The sequence below is a fragment of the Girardinichthys multiradiatus genome, chromosome 13, assembly GCF_021462225.1.
Source record: "Girardinichthys multiradiatus isolate DD_20200921_A chromosome 13, DD_fGirMul_XY1, whole genome shotgun sequence".
Taxonomy (NCBI): domain Eukaryota; kingdom Metazoa; phylum Chordata; class Actinopteri; order Cyprinodontiformes; family Goodeidae; genus Girardinichthys; species Girardinichthys multiradiatus.
This window is the reverse complement of record NC_061806.1, coordinates 41,446,360-41,465,748: the sequence shown is the minus strand read 5'-3', so window position 1 is coordinate 41,465,748 and position 19,389 is coordinate 41,446,360. Positions and strand designations below refer to the sequence as shown.

Here is a 19,389-nt window from a genome sequence, read left to right as displayed (position 1 = left end):
TGATGGTTCGGGTTGTATCAAAACCCTTTAATTCTAATTTTCGAGTGGGAAAATGAAAAACCACATCCTGCTCACACAGTGGCAGTCCTTAAAGAGGGCCATATGGCTCACTGCCCAGGGCTGCATGGTCTTGAGGGGCCACCTCAAGCATTTAGTGTTCCCTTGCTTATTTCCATGTCCTTTCTCTGGAGAATGGGTGAGGAGTGTAAACAATGGAAGGAAGTGTGTTTGCATGGTGTGGTCCCACGTACCTAAATGGGTCAAATTTTAATTAGATGGTTCTGCGCTGAAGTTGACGTTTATGGAACAATAGTTGTATTTCATTTAATCTGGCTTTGGGAACACTTTAGATTTAGACAAGCATCAAAAGCAATATTTGTAAGCTGGTCAGACATGGATTTACTAACAGATTCTTTTAAATTCATCAATTGGTAAGAACTTACTTGGGGAAAAGGTTTTCAGGGGGGTGGGGGCCTCGCCCAGGGTGCAGCTCACAGAAGAACCACCACTGCCGCCAGTGCATGTTCCAAGGGCACGGCTGAGGAGGAAGAGTGGACTGGCCTGCAGGAGGCTGATATATCACTGTATTTCCTGCATTTTGCAGGTCTTCAGATCAGAAGCATCACACCGACTGATTGTCTTAAATCTCTTCTCCTCAGGGACTGCACCAACCTGGAGATCCAGGTGGACATCGAGACCAAACCCAGCCATCTCTGCCTGACCAGTGAGGAGGACCTAGCTCCGCAGCAAGGCTCCGCTGCCATAGTGACCACCTCAGGAGGGGAGGAGCCTCAGGACTGCAGCTCCAGAAGGGGCGGGGCTCTGTCCTGCTTTGCGTTGGGACTTTCGCCGGGGGCGTCGATGAGGGAGGGGCTCCGAGACGTCACCCTGGCTCAGCCAGAGAGCATCCGCAGCGACCTGGAGATGTCGGACACTCAGTCGGATGACATCGCGGAGCTGACGTCGGATGACTGTGACTCACCTCATCCAAAAAGCTGCCAGCAAATGCAGCCCCCCTCCTGCAGATCCCTGAATCCCCCCACCGACAGCCTTCAGTGTCCCGCAGACAGCAAAGTCATCCTATTCGTCTGAGAGAAGCACAGCTCTCAGGATTGCACAAAAACTGACAAAACCCTGAACATTTACCCTCAAACCATGTGTTTCTGTCCTCCGGTCATCTCTCGTCTTCTGCTTCAACATCCAAAACACAGACAGCGTTCGTTTACTCCTGTCTGTCTCATTGATCCACCGGCCAATCTCCTTTCTAAGTAAATGGTCAGGGTTCTACCTCTGCGATTTGTTGTTTACTCCTTGGTGCAAAATGCCTTGGCTTCTTAAGCAAAAAAAAATATAAAAATAAAGTAAAAAAGTACAAATTCATAAGAAAAAATGCAAAAATGAAAAGTTAAACTGAGGTGAATGTTACCAAGCACAGTGAACAGAAACAGGTTGGTGAAGAAATGGAAGCACGTTTGAATGGAGACTTACAGCTTTTCTTTTCTTCTGCTGTTTCTGCCATCAGGAAAATTAATTTTTTTGCAGTGTGCATGAGTCTGCATGATCCATTTCTCGCCTTGAATGTTTCTCTTTCAGTGTGGAGAGTTTAATTTCAGAGGCCAAAGCCGCACTTGAATCTCGCTTTCCCAGCAGAAAAGATTATGAGGAGGGTGGAGGTGGAACGAAGAAGCGGTGCACACGCTGCAGAAAGAAGTTAATGAGAGAGTTCTGATGACAACGGCCCAAAACACCCCGAGAAAAAGAAAGGTTCTGAACCAGGTTTTTAATTTAAAAAGATTTTTGTAGAAATTATCTGGTGCATCCCTAACTTTCACAGGTGTCCTAAAACCAACATGAAACATTTTTTACAGTTGGGCCATAAATCTTCCATGGGAGCAAAATACTATTCAGCTTAAATCTAATAAAACCTGCTTAAAATATTAGAATTGAAGAGCAGATTGTTCAGACTCCAAAACAACATTTAAACATAAAGATTCTATTTTGAGTTTTATCTTGGATCATCCTGCCTTGGAGGAAAATTACATTTAGCCAAAAACAAAAAAATAAAGTCATGCTTAGAAAACCCTAAAACTAAAGGGTCAAATTTTCTGTTTTATAAACGAGGCTCGTGGCAAAGACAAAGGATAAAATAACAAAGATGTTACGTTAACAAAATAATTTGCTAATAATAAACGTTCAGAACATGTAGAAAATATTTAGTTATTGATATCACATTTTTCACCATTTCATAAAAATCCTATGATTCAGACACCGAAGCAGAACATAAAGATTCAGTTTTATACAAAACATCCACAGACCCTCCCTTTGAATTAAATAATATTTAACTAAAACAAAAAAATACACTTTTTAAAAAGTTTCACTGAATTATCCTTTTAAGACACGGCGAGATCCACGTCCCCGTTTCTGTTTCGACATTCGCAGCATTTAGCTTTGATAAAATGAGCGATTATTGCTAGGTCTTGTATCGTCATATCGGTTATCGGTATCGTTTATCGTGTCATTCCCTGAGGTGTTATTTGATTTAGACTGAAGACTCTAAACCAGAAAAGAAAGAAATATTTACATAGAATATATTATTATTATTAGCGATTATCGCTGAATTTCAGTATCGTTATTGAAATCGTTTATCATAACATTTTAAAAGGTTGTTCACAAATTGAGGTGAAAATAATTTTAAGCTAAAACCTTAAGCGTCCTTGGTGCCTCTGAGCCTGGCAGCTTTTCTTCCGTCAGAACTCTCCCACGGTTTGTTTCTGGTCCGTGTCCTGGTACCAGGCCAGTGCCACTGACCAGTACAGCGACACACTCCCAGCTGGTTTTGCTTCGTAACGTCTCACTTGTCTGACCCAGTTTTATGTGCAGAAACAACACAACTTGCGACGAATGTATTTATGCGACCCATTTTGTCATTTTATTTGATTGAGCACTTGTGCACTTTATCTGAATGTCTTATTTATCTTGTATTCTTTTTATTTGCTTGTCATCTGTTGCTCTAAACATGTTTACCGGAGTGGAAAACAAATGTCTGTGGTGCAACTAAAAACTAGGATGGAATGAGAGAAAACTTTACGTTTATTGCTCAGTATTTTTCACCTTAAATTGTGTTTTTTTGTGTCGGTTTTATCAATGCTGTGATGCAAGAACTAAATATAATTTATTCTTTTTCATTTATTTTTTTTAAATTTGTGTTGCTCTTATCATTTTCACTTGCAAACATCTAGTTTTTGAGCTTCTCTCAGTCACAGCCTAACCCGTTTCTTAGCTTTGGATCACCTCCGTGCTTCTGTTTGAAAAGGTTCCCGGGAACCTTTTCTTCATGTCGAGTAGCTTTATGGATTTTGCTGCTTACGCAACTTGGCGGTGCTGTTTCGTCTTCACATGTCACTGCTTTTTGCCTCATTTAGAAAAACGAATGTATCACAGACGGAAAACCGGGACTTTCTGAAACAGTCCGAATGAGTGTTAAGCTCCTTTAGGGAACACAGGTGGTTCTGTCTTTATTTGAAATAGTTTTATAGATGGCAATATTTAAGTGTCATAAATAAAGGAACTGTTTTTTTTGTTTTTGGTGCTGCAGATGCAGGACTGTGAGACTGGAGTTTTGGGGAGAGATGAATAAATAAACCCAATTTTATGTTGCACCAAAGCCACGGGTTGATGTCTGTTTTACTGGGAGGAATGGATTTCATACAGTGTGCTGGGAAGGTCTGTGCCCTCCTCACACATGCATTTACCACAGAGTTAAACATTTTACACAAGTGTTTTATTCTGGTTTAATGCAGCTGGTAAACTAAAAAAGTAAGATCTGTGGAGGCTTTTAGAGGCACTTTACTGATTTTTTTAATGTAAACTGTGACAATAACAAACGTTTTGTGATGTGAAAAAATGAAACCAGTATTGTACAGTTCAACTGAAAAATAACTTTCAGGAATAAAGATAAAAAATAAAAACCTGCATTGACCTTGTTGTATATGTGGGTGCACCCACTAACACTGGTTGGAGTCTGTCAACATCCAACATATTCACATATGCCATATTTTTCCACTCTATGTTGCAAAAGTTCCCTAAACCTGTCAGGGTGTGAGGACATTTTCTTGTCCACAGGCTTCTTCAGGAAAAGACTTTCTGTTAAATTGACTTCAGGACATTTCAAAACTTTGTTGATTTGGATGTTTGCAGCGACTCACTGTGATGATAAGACATAAAATCCCTCTCCATCTTCAGCTTTGTAGCAGATTACGTGTAGGTGTTGGATCTGACAACTCTGACAAAAAAGTCTAAAACCCCAAAGCATGATGCTTCCACCACCATGCTTCACTGTGGGTTTGGTGTTCTTTCAGTGGTATATACTTTTTTTTTGTCCAACATATCTTCTGGAATTTTGGCTCAAAAGCAACAGTTTGATTTCATGAGCTTTTTTTTTTTTTTTTTTACAGTTAATCAGATTCATTATAATTGATGGCCGACGTGGTCAAGAAGACTGAATGGTGAAAGATGCTTCAACAAGGTGTTACTTAAAGAGTGTACAAACCTATGTAGCAAGGTTATTATAGCTTTACATTTGTGTATTTCTTTCCATTTTGTGGGTTGTTTGCTTTCAGTTGAATTGTACAGGATATTAATCACATGGATATCCACCATGCTAAACTCACATTTGGGACCCCTGAAAAGATACGTCTTCCAAGTAACTTTATTTTAGTTTAGTTTGTCTGAGTTTTAGTTATATTCCCTCTAATGATCCACGTGGTTTTCCGTCCATCTGTTATCTGCGTCTCATCCACCTTGGGTCATGGTGGGTCTTTAGCTGAAATGAGTTTTAATGAGAAACAGAGTGACATAAAGCTTCATGAGCTTATCTGAAGCCTCCTTGCAGAGACCTTTTATAATTATAATTAAAACAATATGAGAAAATAAATCTGAAAGTAATCTTACCGTATTACTAATGTGTGAGATACAAAAAAGTATCTAAACTAATACAAATAATCAGACTAATAAATGAATTTGTATATAAATGTGTATATAAATTTTTATCGCCTGCTATACTCCCCGGATCCTCTAAGAGGCGCTGTTGCGTCTTGTAACCGTGTGGTAGCCCAGAAGAAAACCACTTTCCGGCAGTGTTGTCATCTGCCGTAAAACGGAGGAAGGTTAAAGCGACTCGGAGAAAACTTCAAAATCTGGTACATAAAGATGATTTTATGCTTTAAGTTGACATGTGTGCGGACAGTGATGTGAAAAACTGCACCTCAGAGTTTAGTCATTTTTTATAAAATGGTGTTGCGTGAATTTATTGGGATAAGATCGGTTAGCATTAGCAGCCTGTCATTGAAGGAGCATCTGCAGATAGATTAACTGCTGCTCTAAGCAGACGCCCGCTGCTCATTATATAAGGTCGTGTGTTTGTATGTCTAATAAACCTTTTAGTGTGAGTTGAGTAAAGTTTTCAGAGCCCCTGTGTTTATGTTTATCTGTTAGCCGCTGGGCTAACACGAGCTAGCAGGAAATCTAACGGAGACCTGAAGCTGGTCTCTGCAGCTGAGAAAAGGGTCTGTTTCACTGGTTTTCGGCCATTTGGCCCACCTTACAAAGATGTTTATTAATTTAAAGTATTTTTACTACCTGTAGGATCCTCCTATACAGGTGTTACCTCCTCTAAGCCGCCAAAAGACCCTGGTCTATGGTGGCATATATTCAAACAGCAGGGAAATTGTTCTTTAGTTGTTTAATTTAATAGACAGACTGAAGGTTTCATCAATGACCAATAATAGGAGTTCTCATAACCTAAACAATAAGAAAGTAGAGACGTCACTAATATTTATTTTCTGTTTTTTTAACAGAAATTGTCACAACAAGAGGTTGATATGGACCTAAAATCTTATCACAAAATGTTCTCGTATTTATTGTGATGATTAAAAATATATAACCATCCAGTTATAAATCTGTCACTGCTTACAGTCAGAGGCTGGCAAAAATAAATGCTGCTCTAAAAGATAAAACAGCCATCATCAAATAGGCTTCTTAGCCAGTGGCGGTTCTAGACCAAATTTATCAGGGGGGCCCGTATTTGTTTATGGGGGCCCAGAAAAAAAAAAAAAAACAGGGGAATATTTTATCGTTTCATATATTAAACAAGCCACAGAGAGACTTGTGGTTCTGGAACTGCGGGTTGCAGACCCCTGATCTAGCAGATGAAAACTGTGATCCTATCTCAATACGGCTGAAGCTAAAAGTTCAGCAACTTAATTTTTAATTCATTGTAAAAGTAAAACTGTAAAGTAAAAAAATAAAATTGGTCCAAGGCACCAATCATTTACGGTGTCTGTGCCTTCGTATATCATCATAAGACATTGATTTAGTATTATGTCTTCAGTACAGGGGCCAAAACAGGGGCCAGGACCAGTTCTACAGGGGCACTGGCCCCAGTTGGCCCCTGTCTAGAACCACCCATGTTCTTAGTATATGATCATTGTTTTCAATTCAACACATAAATGCAGGATTTTGGTTTATTAAAACAAACTGTGTGGTGACCTGTCATGACCCTGATGAGGGCCAGAAGCCGAAGCACGTTGGTCTCCTGGGGAAGTTGGTTTGTAGAACTAAAAAATACACGCATATATTTATATATACACGTGTTTATATTAGCAGCTGTTTCCCTGCGGAGCCTCGATCCGCCTCTGAGTGACTTTGGACTTGCAAAATTTATCAAAATATGCTTATTTGTGTCACAATTGTCTTTTAATCCTAATATCATGGCAATTACTGCCCAATTCCTTCAATATTCAGATGTTTTCTTTCTATTTCTGAATTTGTGAGAAAAGTATGTCACAGGCACTTTAAACCATTTCCAGCTGTTAGGAAATATCCCAGCCCTAGTTGATCACCAGTCTTGTTGTTGTTGTGTAACTGGACCTGTTCTAAATGGTCTCCTGGCTGAATAATCATGTGTCCTGTATTTAACTGCACAGGAGTGTCATAAACTTCCTCCTGTCCATCTAACTCTTCCACCACCTATTAAAAGGTTCCTCTGTTGTCAGCAGCACCATGCCGTTTGTGGACCTCCAGTCACGGCTCGGCATCAACGTGGACCGCTGGCTGCTGCTGCAGAGCGGAGAGCAACCCAACAAGCAAGCAGCACGTTGTCACGCCTTCGAGAAAGAGTGGGTCGAATGCGCTCATGGCATCGGTCAGACCCGAGCCAAGAAGGAGTGCCTGGTGGAGCTTGAGGATTTTTACGAGTGCCTGCACAGGCAGAAGACGGTGAGTGAGCTCAGATCAGACACCCTGGTTTCAGTTTCTGGTGTCCAAATAGGAGAACAAATGTGTCAACACTGAGTGAATAAACTCAACGGCTCCAGATGATCATGGCTTTGACCTGCAGGTTTAAATTAGCTTCAGTTCTCTTACTGGGAGATGAACATTACTTCTCCTTCCACAGGAGAACCAGGAAGAAACACAGAAAAGTCCTGCTGCAAGCTCCCTGCATCCTAAAGCAGCAGAAAGGAAACCAAATGAGGTTGCCACAGATTCCAGTTTGGGATTTAATGGAAACAGAAACCAGTCGTGTAGATTTGGTTGCTCTTACAGTAGATCATTCGACCTCCAACTGATGATGCTTAATCACTTTCCTCAACCAATAAATCGTCAATAATCTTATTTCATTAAATTCAGTTTTTTCTGCTCTCATGACTTGAGGAGGATTTACATCATATTTATTTCAAATATACCAAAAACAAAATGGAGGCGTGTGTGCTGGTTCTGTTCGCTGCTGTCGCAGTTAGAGTGGAGTCAGCCTTCCTGTCTGAGTCTCAGCAGACGTGCAGCAGCAGAAAGTTCTGCCGGCACTCGGGTCTCGTCTTCCTCATCAGTCACGCCTCCGTCTTTGAAGATAGGGTGGATCGGAACCGAGACCTGATTCAGACTTGCAGCATCAGACTTTATAACCTGTAACGGCTACAGTCAAATGATACCATACTGGGACAGAATCAGAACATAGTGGGACAGAATCAGAACATAGTGGGACAGAACTGGGACAGAATCAGAACATAGTGGGACAGAATCAGAACATAGTGGGACAGAACTGGGACAGAATCAGGACCATAGTGGGACAGAACTGGGACAGAATCAGACCATAGTGGGACAGAACCAGGACAGAATCAGAACATAGTGGGACAGAATCAGAACATAGTGGAACAGAATCAGAACATAGTGGGACAGAATCAGACCATAGTGGGACAGAATCAGAACATAGTGGGACAGAATCAGAACATAGTGGAACAGAACCAGGACAGAATCAGAACATAGTGGGACAGAATAAGAACATAGTGGGACAGAACCAGGACAGAATCAGACCATAGTGGGACAGAATAAGAACATAGTGGGACAGAATCAGAACATAGTGGGACAGAATCAGACCATAGTGGAACAGAACCAGGACAGAATCAGAACATAGTGGGACAGAATAAGAACATAGTGGGACAGAATCAGACCATAGTGGAACAGAATCAGAACATAGTGGGACAGAATCAGAACATAGGGGGACAGAACCAGGACAGAATCAGACCATAGTGGGACAGAATCAGAACATAGTGGGACAGAATCAGACCATAGTGGAACAGAACCAGGACAGAATCAGAACATAGTGGGACAGAATCAGAACATAGTGGGACAGAATCAGACCATAGTGGAACAGAACCAGGACAGAATCAGAACATAGTGGGACAGAATCAGACCATAGTGGAACAGAACCAGGACAGAATCAGAACATAGTGGGACAGAATCAGAACATAGTGGGACAGAATCAGACCATAGTGGGACAGAATCAGGACAGAATCAGAACATAGTGGGACAGAATCAGAACATAGTGGGACAGAATCAGACCATAGTGGAACAGAACCAGGACAGAATCAGAACATAGTGGGACAGAATAAGAACATAGTGGGACAGAACTGGGACAGAATCAGAACATAGTGGGACAGAATCAGACCATAGTGGAACAGAACCAGGACAGAATCAGAACATAGTGGGACAGAATCAGAACATAGTGGAACAGAACCAGGACAGAATCAGAACATAGTGGGACAGAATCAGAACATAGTGGAACAGAACCAGGACAGAATCAGAACATAGTGGAACAGAATCAGAACATAGTGGAACAGAACCAGGACATAGTGGAACAGAATCAGACCATAGTGGAACAGAACCAGGACAGAATCAGAACATAGTGGAACAGAATCAGAACATAGTGGAACAGAACCAGGACATAGTGGAACAGAATCAGAACATAGTGGAACAGAATCAGACCATAGTGGAACAGAACCAGGACAGAATCAGAACATAGTGGGACAGAATCAGAACATAGTGGGACAGAATGAGACCATAGTGGAACAGAACCAGGACAGAATCAGAACATAGTGGGACAGAATCAGACCATAGTGGAACAGAACCAGGACAGAATCAGAACATAGTGGAACAGAATCAGAACATAGTGGGACAGAACCAGGACAGAATCAGAACATAGTGGGACAGAACCAGGACAGAATCAGAACATAGTGGGACAGAATCAGACCATAGTGGAACAGAACCAGGACAGAATCAGAACATAGTGGGACAGAATCAGACCATAGTGGAACAGAACCAGGACAGAATCAGAACATAGTGGAACAGAATCAGAACATAGTGGAACAGAACCAGGACAGAATCGGAACATAGTGGAACAGAATCAGAACATAGTGGAACAGAACCAGGACAGAATCAGACCATAGTGGAACAGAACCAGGACAGAATCAGAACATAGTGGGACAGAATCAGAACATAGTGGGACAGAATCAGACCATAGTGGAACAGAATCAGAACATAGTGGAACAGAACCAGGACAGAATCAGAACATAGTGGGACAGAATCAGACCATAGTGGAACAGAACCAGGACAGAATCAGAACATAGTGGGACAGAATCAGACCATAGTGGAACAGAACCAGGACAGAATCAGAACATAGTGGAACAGAATCAGAACATAGTGGAACAGAACCAGGACAGAATCGGAACATAGTGGAACAGAATCAGAACATAGTGGAACAGAACCAGGACATAGTGGAACAGAATCAGACCATAGTGGAACAGAACCAGGACAGAATCAGAACATAGTGGAACAGAATCAGAACATAGTGGAACAGAACCAGGACATAGTGGAACAGAATCAGAACATAGTGGAACAGAATCAGACCATAGTGGAACAGAACCAGGACAGAATCAGAACATAGTGGGACAGAATCAGAACATAGTGGGACAGAATGAGACCATAGTGGAACAGAATCAGAACATAGTGGAACAGAACCAGGACAGAATCAGACCATAGTGGAACAGAACCAGGACAGAATCAGAACATAGTGGGACAGAATCAGACCATAGTGGAACAGAACCAGGACAGAATCAGAACATAGTGGAACAGAATCAGACCATAGTGGGACAGAATCAGAACATAGTGGGACAGAATCAGAACATAGTGGGACAGAATCAGAACATAGTGGAACAGAATCAGACCATAGTGGAACAGAACCAGGACAGAATCAGAACATAGTGGAACAGAATCAGAACATAGTGGGACAGAATCAGACCATAGTGGAACAGAATCAGAACATAGTGGAACAGAATCAGAACATAGTGGAACAGAATCAGAACATAGTGGAACAGAATCAGACCATAGTGGAACAGAATCAGACCATAGTGGGACAGAATCAGAACATAGTGGAACAGAATCAGACCATAGTGGAACAGAACCAGGACAGAATCAGACCATAGTGGAACAGAACCAGGACAGAATCAGACCATAGTGAAACAGAATCAGGACAGAATCAGAACATAGTGGAACAGAATCAGACCATAGTGGAACAGAATCAGGACAGAATCAGAACATAGTGGAACAGAATCAGACCATAGTGGAACAGAACCAGGACAGAATCAGAACATAGTGGAACAGAATCAGAACATAGTGGAACAGAACCAGACCATAGTGGAACAGAACCAGGACAGAATCAGAACATAGTGGAACAGAATCAGAACATAGTGGGACAGAACCAGGACAGAATCAGAACATAGTGGGACAGAATCAGAACATAGTGGGACAGAACCAGGACAGAACCAGACCATAGTGGAACAGAACCAGGACAGAATCAGAACATAGTGGGACAGAATCAGAACATAGTGGGACAGAATCAGAACATAGTGGAACAGAATCAGACCATAGTGGAACAGAACCAGGACAGAATCAGACCATAGTGGAACAGAACCAGGACAGAATCAGACCATAGTGAAACAGAATCAGGACAGAATCAGAACATAGTGGAACAGAATCAGACCATAGTGGAACAGAATCAGGACAGAATCAGAACATAGTGGAACAGAATCAGACCATAGTGGAACAGAACCAGGACAGAATCAGAACATAGTGGAACAGAATCAGACCATAGTGGAACAGAATCAGAACATAGTGGAACAGAATCAGACCATAGTGGAACAGAACCAGGACAGAATCAGAACATAGTGGGACAGAATCAGACCATAGTGGGACAGAATCAGAACATAGTGGAACAGAACCAGGACAGAATCAGACCATAGTGGGACAGAATCAGACCATAGTGGGACAGAATCAGAACATAGTGGGACAGAATCAGAACATAGTGGGACAGAATCAGACCATAGTGGAACAGAACCAGGACAGAATCAGAACATAGTGGAACAGAATCAGAACATAGTGGAACAGAATCAGAACATAGTGGAACAGAACCAGACCATAGTGGAACAGAACCGGGACAGAATCAGAACATAGTGGAACAGAATCAGACCATAGTGGGACAGAATCAGACCATAGTGGGACAGAATCAGACCATAGTGGGACAGAATCAGACCATAGTGGGACAGAATCAGACCATAGTGGGACAGAATCAGAACATAGTGGGACAGAATCAGACCATAGTGGAACAGAACCAGGACAGAATCAGAACATAGTGGAACAGAATCAGAACATAGTGGAACAGAATCAGAACATAGTGGAACAGAACCAGACCATAGTGGAACAGAACCGGGACAGAATCAGAACATAGTGGAACAGAATCAGAACATAGTGGAACAGAATCAGACCATAGTGGAACAGAATCAGAACATAGTGGGACAGAATCAGACCATAGTGGAACAGAACCAGGACAGAATCAGAACATAGTGGGACAGAATCAGACCATAGTGGGACAGAATCAGACCATAGTGGAACAGAATCAGAACATAGTGGAACAGAATCAGACCATAGTGGAACAGAACCAGGACAGAATCAGACCATAGTGGGACAGAACCAGGACAGAATCAGAACATAGTGGGACAGAATCAGACCATAGTGGAACAGAATCAGAACATAGTGGAACAGAATCAGACCATAGTGGAACAGAACCAGGACAGAATCAGACCATAGTGGGACAGAACCAGGACAGAATCAGACCATAGTGGGACAGAACCAGGACAGAATCAGAACATAGTGGGACAGAATCAGACCATAGTGGAACAGAATCAGAACATAGTGGAACAGAATCAGACCATAGTGGAACAGAACCAGGACAGAATCAGACCATAGTGGGACAGAACCAGGACAGAATCAGAACATAGTGGGACAGAATCAGACCATAGTGGAACAGAACCAGGACAGAATCAGAACATAGTGGGACAGAATCAGACCATAGTGGAACAGAACCAGGACAGAATCAGAACATAGTGGAACAGAATCAGAACATAGTGGAACAGAACCAGGACAGAATCAGAACATAGTGGGACAGAATCAGACCATAGTGGAACAGAACCAGGACAGAATCAGAACATAGTGGGACAGAATCAGGACAGAATCAGACCATAGTGGGACAGAATCAGAACATAGTGGGACAGAATCAGACCATAGTGGAACAGAACCAGGACAGAATCAGAACATAGTGGGACAGAATCAGAACATAGTGGGACAGAATCAGACCATAGTGGAACAGAACCAGGACAGAATCAGAACATAGTGGGACAGAATCAGACCATAGTGGAACAGAACCAGGACAGAATCAGAACATAGTGGGACAGAATAAGAACATAGTGGAACAGAACCAGGACAGAATCAGAACATAGTGGGACAGAATCAGACCATAGTGGGACAGAACTGGGACAGAATCAGGACCATAGTGGGACAGAACTGGGACAGAATCAGAACATAGTGGGACAGAATCAGACCATAGTGGAACAGAACCAGGACAGAATCAGAACATAGTGGGACAGAATCAGAACATAGTGGAACAGAACCAGGACAGAATCAGAACATAGTGGGACAGAATCAGACCATAGTGGGACAGAATCAGACCATAGTGGAACAGAATCAGAACATAGTGGAACAGAACCAGGACAGAATCAGAACATAGTGGGACAGAATCAGAACATAGTGGGACAGAATCAGAACATAGTGGAACAGAACCAGGACAGAATCAGAACATAGTGGGACAGAATCAGACCATAGTGGAACAGAACCAGGACAGAATCAGAACATAGTGGAACAGAATCAGAACATAGTGGAACAGAATCAGAACATAGTGGAACAGAATCAGACCATAGTGGAACAGAACCAGGACAGAATCAGAACATAGTGGAACAGAATCAGAACATAGTGGAACAGAACCAGGACATAGTGGAACAGAATCAGAACATAGTGGAACAGAACCAGGACAGAATCAGAACATAGTGGGACAGAATCAGACCATAGTGGAACAGAACCAGGACAGAATCAGAACATAGTGGAACAGAACCAGGACATAGTGGAACAGAATCAGAACATAGTGGAACAGAACCAGGACAGAATCAGAACATAGTGGAACAGAATCAGAACATAGTGGAACAGAACCAGGACATAGTGGAACAGAATCAGAACATAGTGGAACAGAATCAGACCATAGTGGAACAGAACCAGGACAAAATCAGAACATAGTGGGACAGAATCAGAACATAGTGGGACAGAATCAGACCATAGTGGAACAGAACCAGGACAGAATCAGACCATAGTGGAACAGAACCAGGACAGAATCAGAACATAGTGGAACAGAACCAGGACAGAATCAGACCATAGTGGAACAGAACCAGGACAGAATCAGACCATAGTGGAACAGAACCAGGACAGAATCAGAACATAGTGGGACAGAATCAGACCATAGTGGAACAGAACCAGGACAGAATCAGAACATAGTGGGACAGAATCAGACCATAGTGGGACAGAATCAGAACATAGTGGAACAGAACCAGGACAGAATCAGAACATAGTGGGACAGAATCAGACCATAGTGGAACAGAACCAGGACAGAATCAGAACATAGTGGGACAGAATCAGACCATAGTGGGACAGAATCAGAACATAGTGGAACAGAATCAGACCATAGTGGAACAGAACCAGGACAGAATCAGAACATAGTGGGACAGAATCAGACCATAGTGGAACAGAATCAGAACATAGTGGAACAGAATCAGACCATAGTGGGACAGAATCAGAACATAGTGGAACAGAACCAGGACAGAATCAGAACATAGTGGAACAGAATCAGAACATAGTGGAACATAACCAGGACAGAATCAGAACATAGTGGAACAGAATCAGACCATAGTGGAACAGAACCAGGACAGAATCAGAACATAGTGGAACAGAATCAGAACATAGTGGAACAGAATCAGGACAGAATCAGAACATAGTGGAACAGAATCAGACCATAGTGGAACAGAACCAGGACAGAATCAGAACATAGTGGGACAGAATCAGACCATAGTGGGACAGAATCAGACCATAGTGGGACAGAATCAGAACATAGTGGAACAGAACCAGGACAGAATCAGAACATAGTGGGACAGAATCAGAACATAGTGGAACAGAACCAGGACAGAATCAGAACATAGTGGGACAGAATCAGACCATAGTGGGACAGAATCAGAACATAGTGGAACAGAATCAGACCATAGTGGGACAGAATCAGAACATAGTGGGACAGAATCAGACCATAGTGGGACAGAATCAGACCATAGTGGAACAGAACCAGGACAGAATCAGAACATAGTGGAACAGAATCAGAACATAGTGGAACATAACCAGGACAGAATCAGAACATAGTGGAACAGAATCAGACCATAGTGGGACAGAATCAGAACATAGTGGGACAGAATCAGAACATAGTGGGACAGAATCAGAACATAGTGGAACAGAATCAGACCATAGTGGAACAGAACCAGGACAGAATCAGACCATAGTGGAACAGAATCAGAACATAGTGGGACAGAATCAGACCATAGTGGGACAGAATCAGACCATAGTGGAACAGAACCAGGACAGAATCAGAACATAGTGGAACAGAATCAGAACATAGTGGAACATAACCAGGACAGAATCAGAACATAGTGGAACAGAATCAGACCATAGTGGAACAGAACCAGGACAGAATCAGAACATAGTGGAACAGAACCAGGACAGAATCAGAACATAGTGGAACAGAATCAGAACATAGTGGGACAGAATCAGACCATAGTGGGACAGAATCAGACCATAGTGGAACAGAACCAGGACAGAATCAGAACATAGTGGAACAGAATCAGAACATAGTGGAACAGAACCAGGACAGAATCAGAACATAGTGGAACAGAATCAGAACATAGTGGAACAGAATCAGACCATAGTGGAACATAACCAGGACAGAATCAGAACATAGTGGAACAGAATCAGACCATAGTGGAACAGAACCAGGACAGAATCAGAACATAGTGGAACAGAATCAGAACATAGTGGAACAGAATCAGGACAGAATCAGAACATAGTGGAACAGAATCAGACCATAGTGGAACAGAACCAGGACAGAATCAGAACATAGTGGAACAGAATCAGACCATAGTGGAACAGAATCAGAACATAGTGGAACAGAATCAGACCATAGTGGAACAGAACCAGGACAGAATCAGAACATAGTGGGACAGAATCAGACCATAGTGGGACAGAATCAGAACATAGTGGAACAGAACCAGGACAGAATCAGACCATAGTGGAACAGAATCAGAACATAGTGGGACAGAATCAGACCATAGTGGGACAGAATCAGAACATAGTGGGACAGAATCAGAACATAGTGGGACAGAATCAGAACATAGTGGGACAGAATCAGACCATAGTGGAACAGAACCAGGACAGAATCAGAACATAGTGGAACAGAACCAGGACAGAATCAGACCATAGTGGAACAGAATCAGAACATAGTGGGACAGAATCAGACCATAGTGGGACAGAATCAGAACATAGTGGGACAGAATCAGACCATAGTGGGACAGAATCAGACCATAGTGGAACAGAATCAGACCATAGTGGAACAGAACCAGGACAGAATCAGAACATAGTGGAACAGAATCAGACCATAGTGGGACAGAATCAGAACATAGTGGAACAGAACCAGGACAGAATCAGACCATAGTGGAACAGAATCAGACCATAGTGGGACAGAATCAGAACATAGTGGGACAGAATCAGAACATAGTGGGACAGAATCAGACCATAGTGGAACAGAACCAGACCATAGTGGAACAGAACCAGACCATAGTGGAACAGAACCAGGACAGAATCAGAACATAGTGGAACAGAATCAGAACATAGTGGAACAGAACCAGACCATAGTGGAACAGAACCAGGACAGAATCAGAACATAGTGGAACAGAATCAGAACATAGTGGAACAGAACCAGACCATAGTGGAACAGAACCAGGACAGAATCAGAACATAGTGGAACAGAATCAGAACATAGTGGAACAGAACCAGACCATAGTGGAACAGAACCAGGACAGAATCAGAACATAGTGGAACAGAACCAGGACAGAATCAGAACATAGTGGAACAGAATCAGAACATAGTGGAACAGAACCAGACCATAGTGGAACAGAACCAGGACAGAATCAGAACATAGTGGAACAGAATCAGAACATAGTGGAACAGAACCAGACCATAGTGGAACAGAACCAGGACAGAATCAGAACATAGTGGAACAGAATCAGAACATAGTGGAACAGAATCAGAACATAGTGGAACAGAACCAGACCATAGTGGAACAGAACCAGGACAGAATCAGAACATAGTGGAACAGAATCAGAACATAGTGGAACAGAATCAGAACATAGTGGAACAGAACCAGACCATAGTGGAACAGAACCAGGACAGAATCAGAACATAGTGGAACAGAATCAGACCATAGTGGAACAGAACCAGGACAGAATCAGAACATAGTGGAACAGAATCAGAACATAGTGGACAGAACTGGGACAGAATCAGAACATAGTGGAACAGAATCAGAACATAGTGGACAGAACTGGGACAGAATCAGAACATAGTGGGACAGAATCAGACCATAGTGGAACAGAACCAGGACAGAATCAGAACATAGTGGGACAGAATCAGACCATAGTGGAACAGAACCAGGACAGAATCAGAACATAGTGGAACAGAACCAGGACAGAATCAGACCATAGTGGGACAGAACTGGGACAGAATCAGAACATAGTGGGACAGAATCAGACCATAGTGGAACAGAACCAGGACAGAATCAGAACATAGTGGAACAGAACCAGGACATAGTGGAACAGAATCAGACCATAGTGGAACAGAACCAGGACAGAATCAGAACATAGTGGAACAGAATCAGAACATAGTGGAACAGAACCAGAACAGAATCAGAACATAGTGGACAGAACTGGGACAGAATCAGAACATAGTGGGACAGAATCAGACCATAGTGGAACAGAACCAGGACAGAATCAGAACATAGTGGGACAGAATCAGACCATAGTGGAACAGAACCAGGACAGAATCAGAACATAGTGGAACAGAACCAGGACAGAATCAGACCATAGTGGGACAGAACTGGGACAGAATCAGAACATAGTGGGACAGAATCAGACCATAGTGGAACAGAACCAGGACAGAATCAGAACATAGTGGAACAGAACCAGGACATAGTGGAACAGAATCAGACCATAGTGGAACAGAACCAGGACAGAATCAGAACATAGTGGAACAGAATCAGACCATAGTGGAACAGAACCAGGACAGAATCAGAACATAGTGGGACAGAATCAGAACATAGTGGAACAGAACCAGGACAGAATCAGAAATGATTTCTTGCTAAATGAGGTTAAATAAAACCTCAGAATTCCTTATATAAATAAATAAAAACGGGTCCAAATGTGGAAGCTGTGTGTGAAAAACAAAGTCCATCCTTTCTGCTTCTGCAGGAATGAAGAAGATGAAAGGTTCTGTGTGGCTAAATGTATCAAGATCATCATCAGTGTGAGCAGCGCTACCAAAGTAGGATGCAGGCGTGTTTTAACACGACGTCGTAGTTAGAAGGATATCAGCAATAACTTAAGAGAAGCAACCATGGCAACCAAAACATATGGAGGTCATCTGTTCTGCAGCTAAGGCTTGGTCTCAAATGAGTCATCAACAGGATTGTGGTTGTGCTACGGCCCAGTCAAAGTACAGAGCTCAAACTGATGCAGACTTTAATAAACTGAAGCAACGTTGGACCAGGATTGCTTCACATCGTTTTACCAAGGTGGTTCTACAAGCTGTAGAACCGGTGGACTTTCTCACACATTGTTTCCTTATTTTGATCAATTTTTGTTGAATTATGACACTATGTAATTTAACTGATTATGTTCATCTGAGGTTGCATTTATCTCAGTGGTTCTCAGCCCTGGTCCTCAGGTTCCACTGACCTGCATGTTGGAGGTGTTTCCCTGCTGCCACACACCTGCCTTAAATGATTGGATGCCTAACGGGCTTCTGCAGGACTTCATGTCATGTTGAGGTGGTATTACATCATCCAGATCAGGTGTGGTGGTACAGAGACACATCTAAAACATGGAAGGCAGTGGACCCTGAGAACCAGAACCACTGACTTGCCTCATTTTATTACCTGGTTTGTACCAGCAGGTTCAAAAATGCTGCATCAAATTAAAAGTGTCCTTCAGTATCTTTCATCCTGCTTTGCTTCAATGTTGACCCCGTCTTTTCTTCATCCCTGCAGCATCAGAGGCTGTACGCCATCCGTCAGCAGCGGGAAAAGTTGATAAAGGAGGGGAAGTACACGCCGCCGACCCACCACGCCGGAGAGACTGACCAGTCTCCATGAAGGAACTGATCTCACTTCAGTTTCTGTTTATAGTCATTCAGATATCACTATTTCCTGATCTGCTTGCAAATAAATGTTAACATCTCCTGTCGTTGTCTTTCCTTCTTGTTACGTGTGGATGTGAACCAACGATTTAGGAGCCCTTCCTAACAAACACTAGTGTA

The 19,389-nt window shown here is 42.5% G+C and overlaps 2 protein-coding genes across 9 annotated transcripts in view; both read left to right on the top strand.

Moving 5' to 3' along the window:
• rnf19b (ring finger protein 19B) overlaps positions 1-3,975 on the top strand; it is a 50,074-nt gene extending 46,099 nt beyond the window's left edge. For all 5 annotated transcript variants that reach the window (XM_047383949.1, XM_047383948.1, XM_047383945.1 and 2 more), the window contains one exon: positions 660-3,975. In XM_047383949.1, coding sequence (XP_047239905.1) covers positions 660-1,092 — 433 coding nt within the window. In that variant the 3' untranslated portion in view covers positions 1,093-3,975. The remainder of the gene's footprint in view (positions 1-659) is intronic.
• A 1,088-nt stretch (positions 3,976-5,063) lies between these two features.
• Positions 5,064-19,312, top strand: ndufs5 (NADH:ubiquinone oxidoreductase subunit S5). 4 transcript variants are annotated; one of them, XM_047384177.1, is made up of 4 exons: positions 5,064-5,198; positions 7,053-7,275; positions 7,454-7,531; positions 19,121-19,312. In XM_047384177.1, exons 2-4 carry the CDS (start codon positions 7,060-7,062, stop codon positions 19,223-19,225), a joined length of 399 nt encoding a protein of 132 aa, XP_047240133.1. In that variant the 5' UTR covers positions 5,064-5,198; positions 7,053-7,059; the 3' UTR covers positions 19,226-19,312. The 4 variants fall into 4 exon arrangements, with proteins under 4 accessions (XP_047240133.1, XP_047240131.1, XP_047240134.1 ...); XM_047384175.1 differs by having other exon boundaries at positions 7,037-7,275; XM_047384176.1 differs by having other exon boundaries at positions 5,074-5,198; positions 7,056-7,275.
• Positions 19,313-19,389: the final 77 nt, after the last annotated feature.

Bases quoted from the DNA above. Each gene is read 5' to 3' on its own strand.
- ndufs5 (XM_047384177.1), top strand. From the start codon at position 7,060: ATGCCGTTTGTGGACCTCCAGTCACGGCTCGGCATCAACGTGGACCGC. The intron at 7,276-7,453 runs GTGAGTGAGCTC...CTCCTTCCACAG, and splicing joins GCCTGCACAGGCAGAAGACG to GAGAACCAGGAAGAAACACA. The intron at 7,532-19,120 runs GTTGCCACAGAT...TCATCCCTGCAG, and splicing joins CAGAAAGGAAACCAAATGAG to CATCAGAGGCTGTACGCCAT.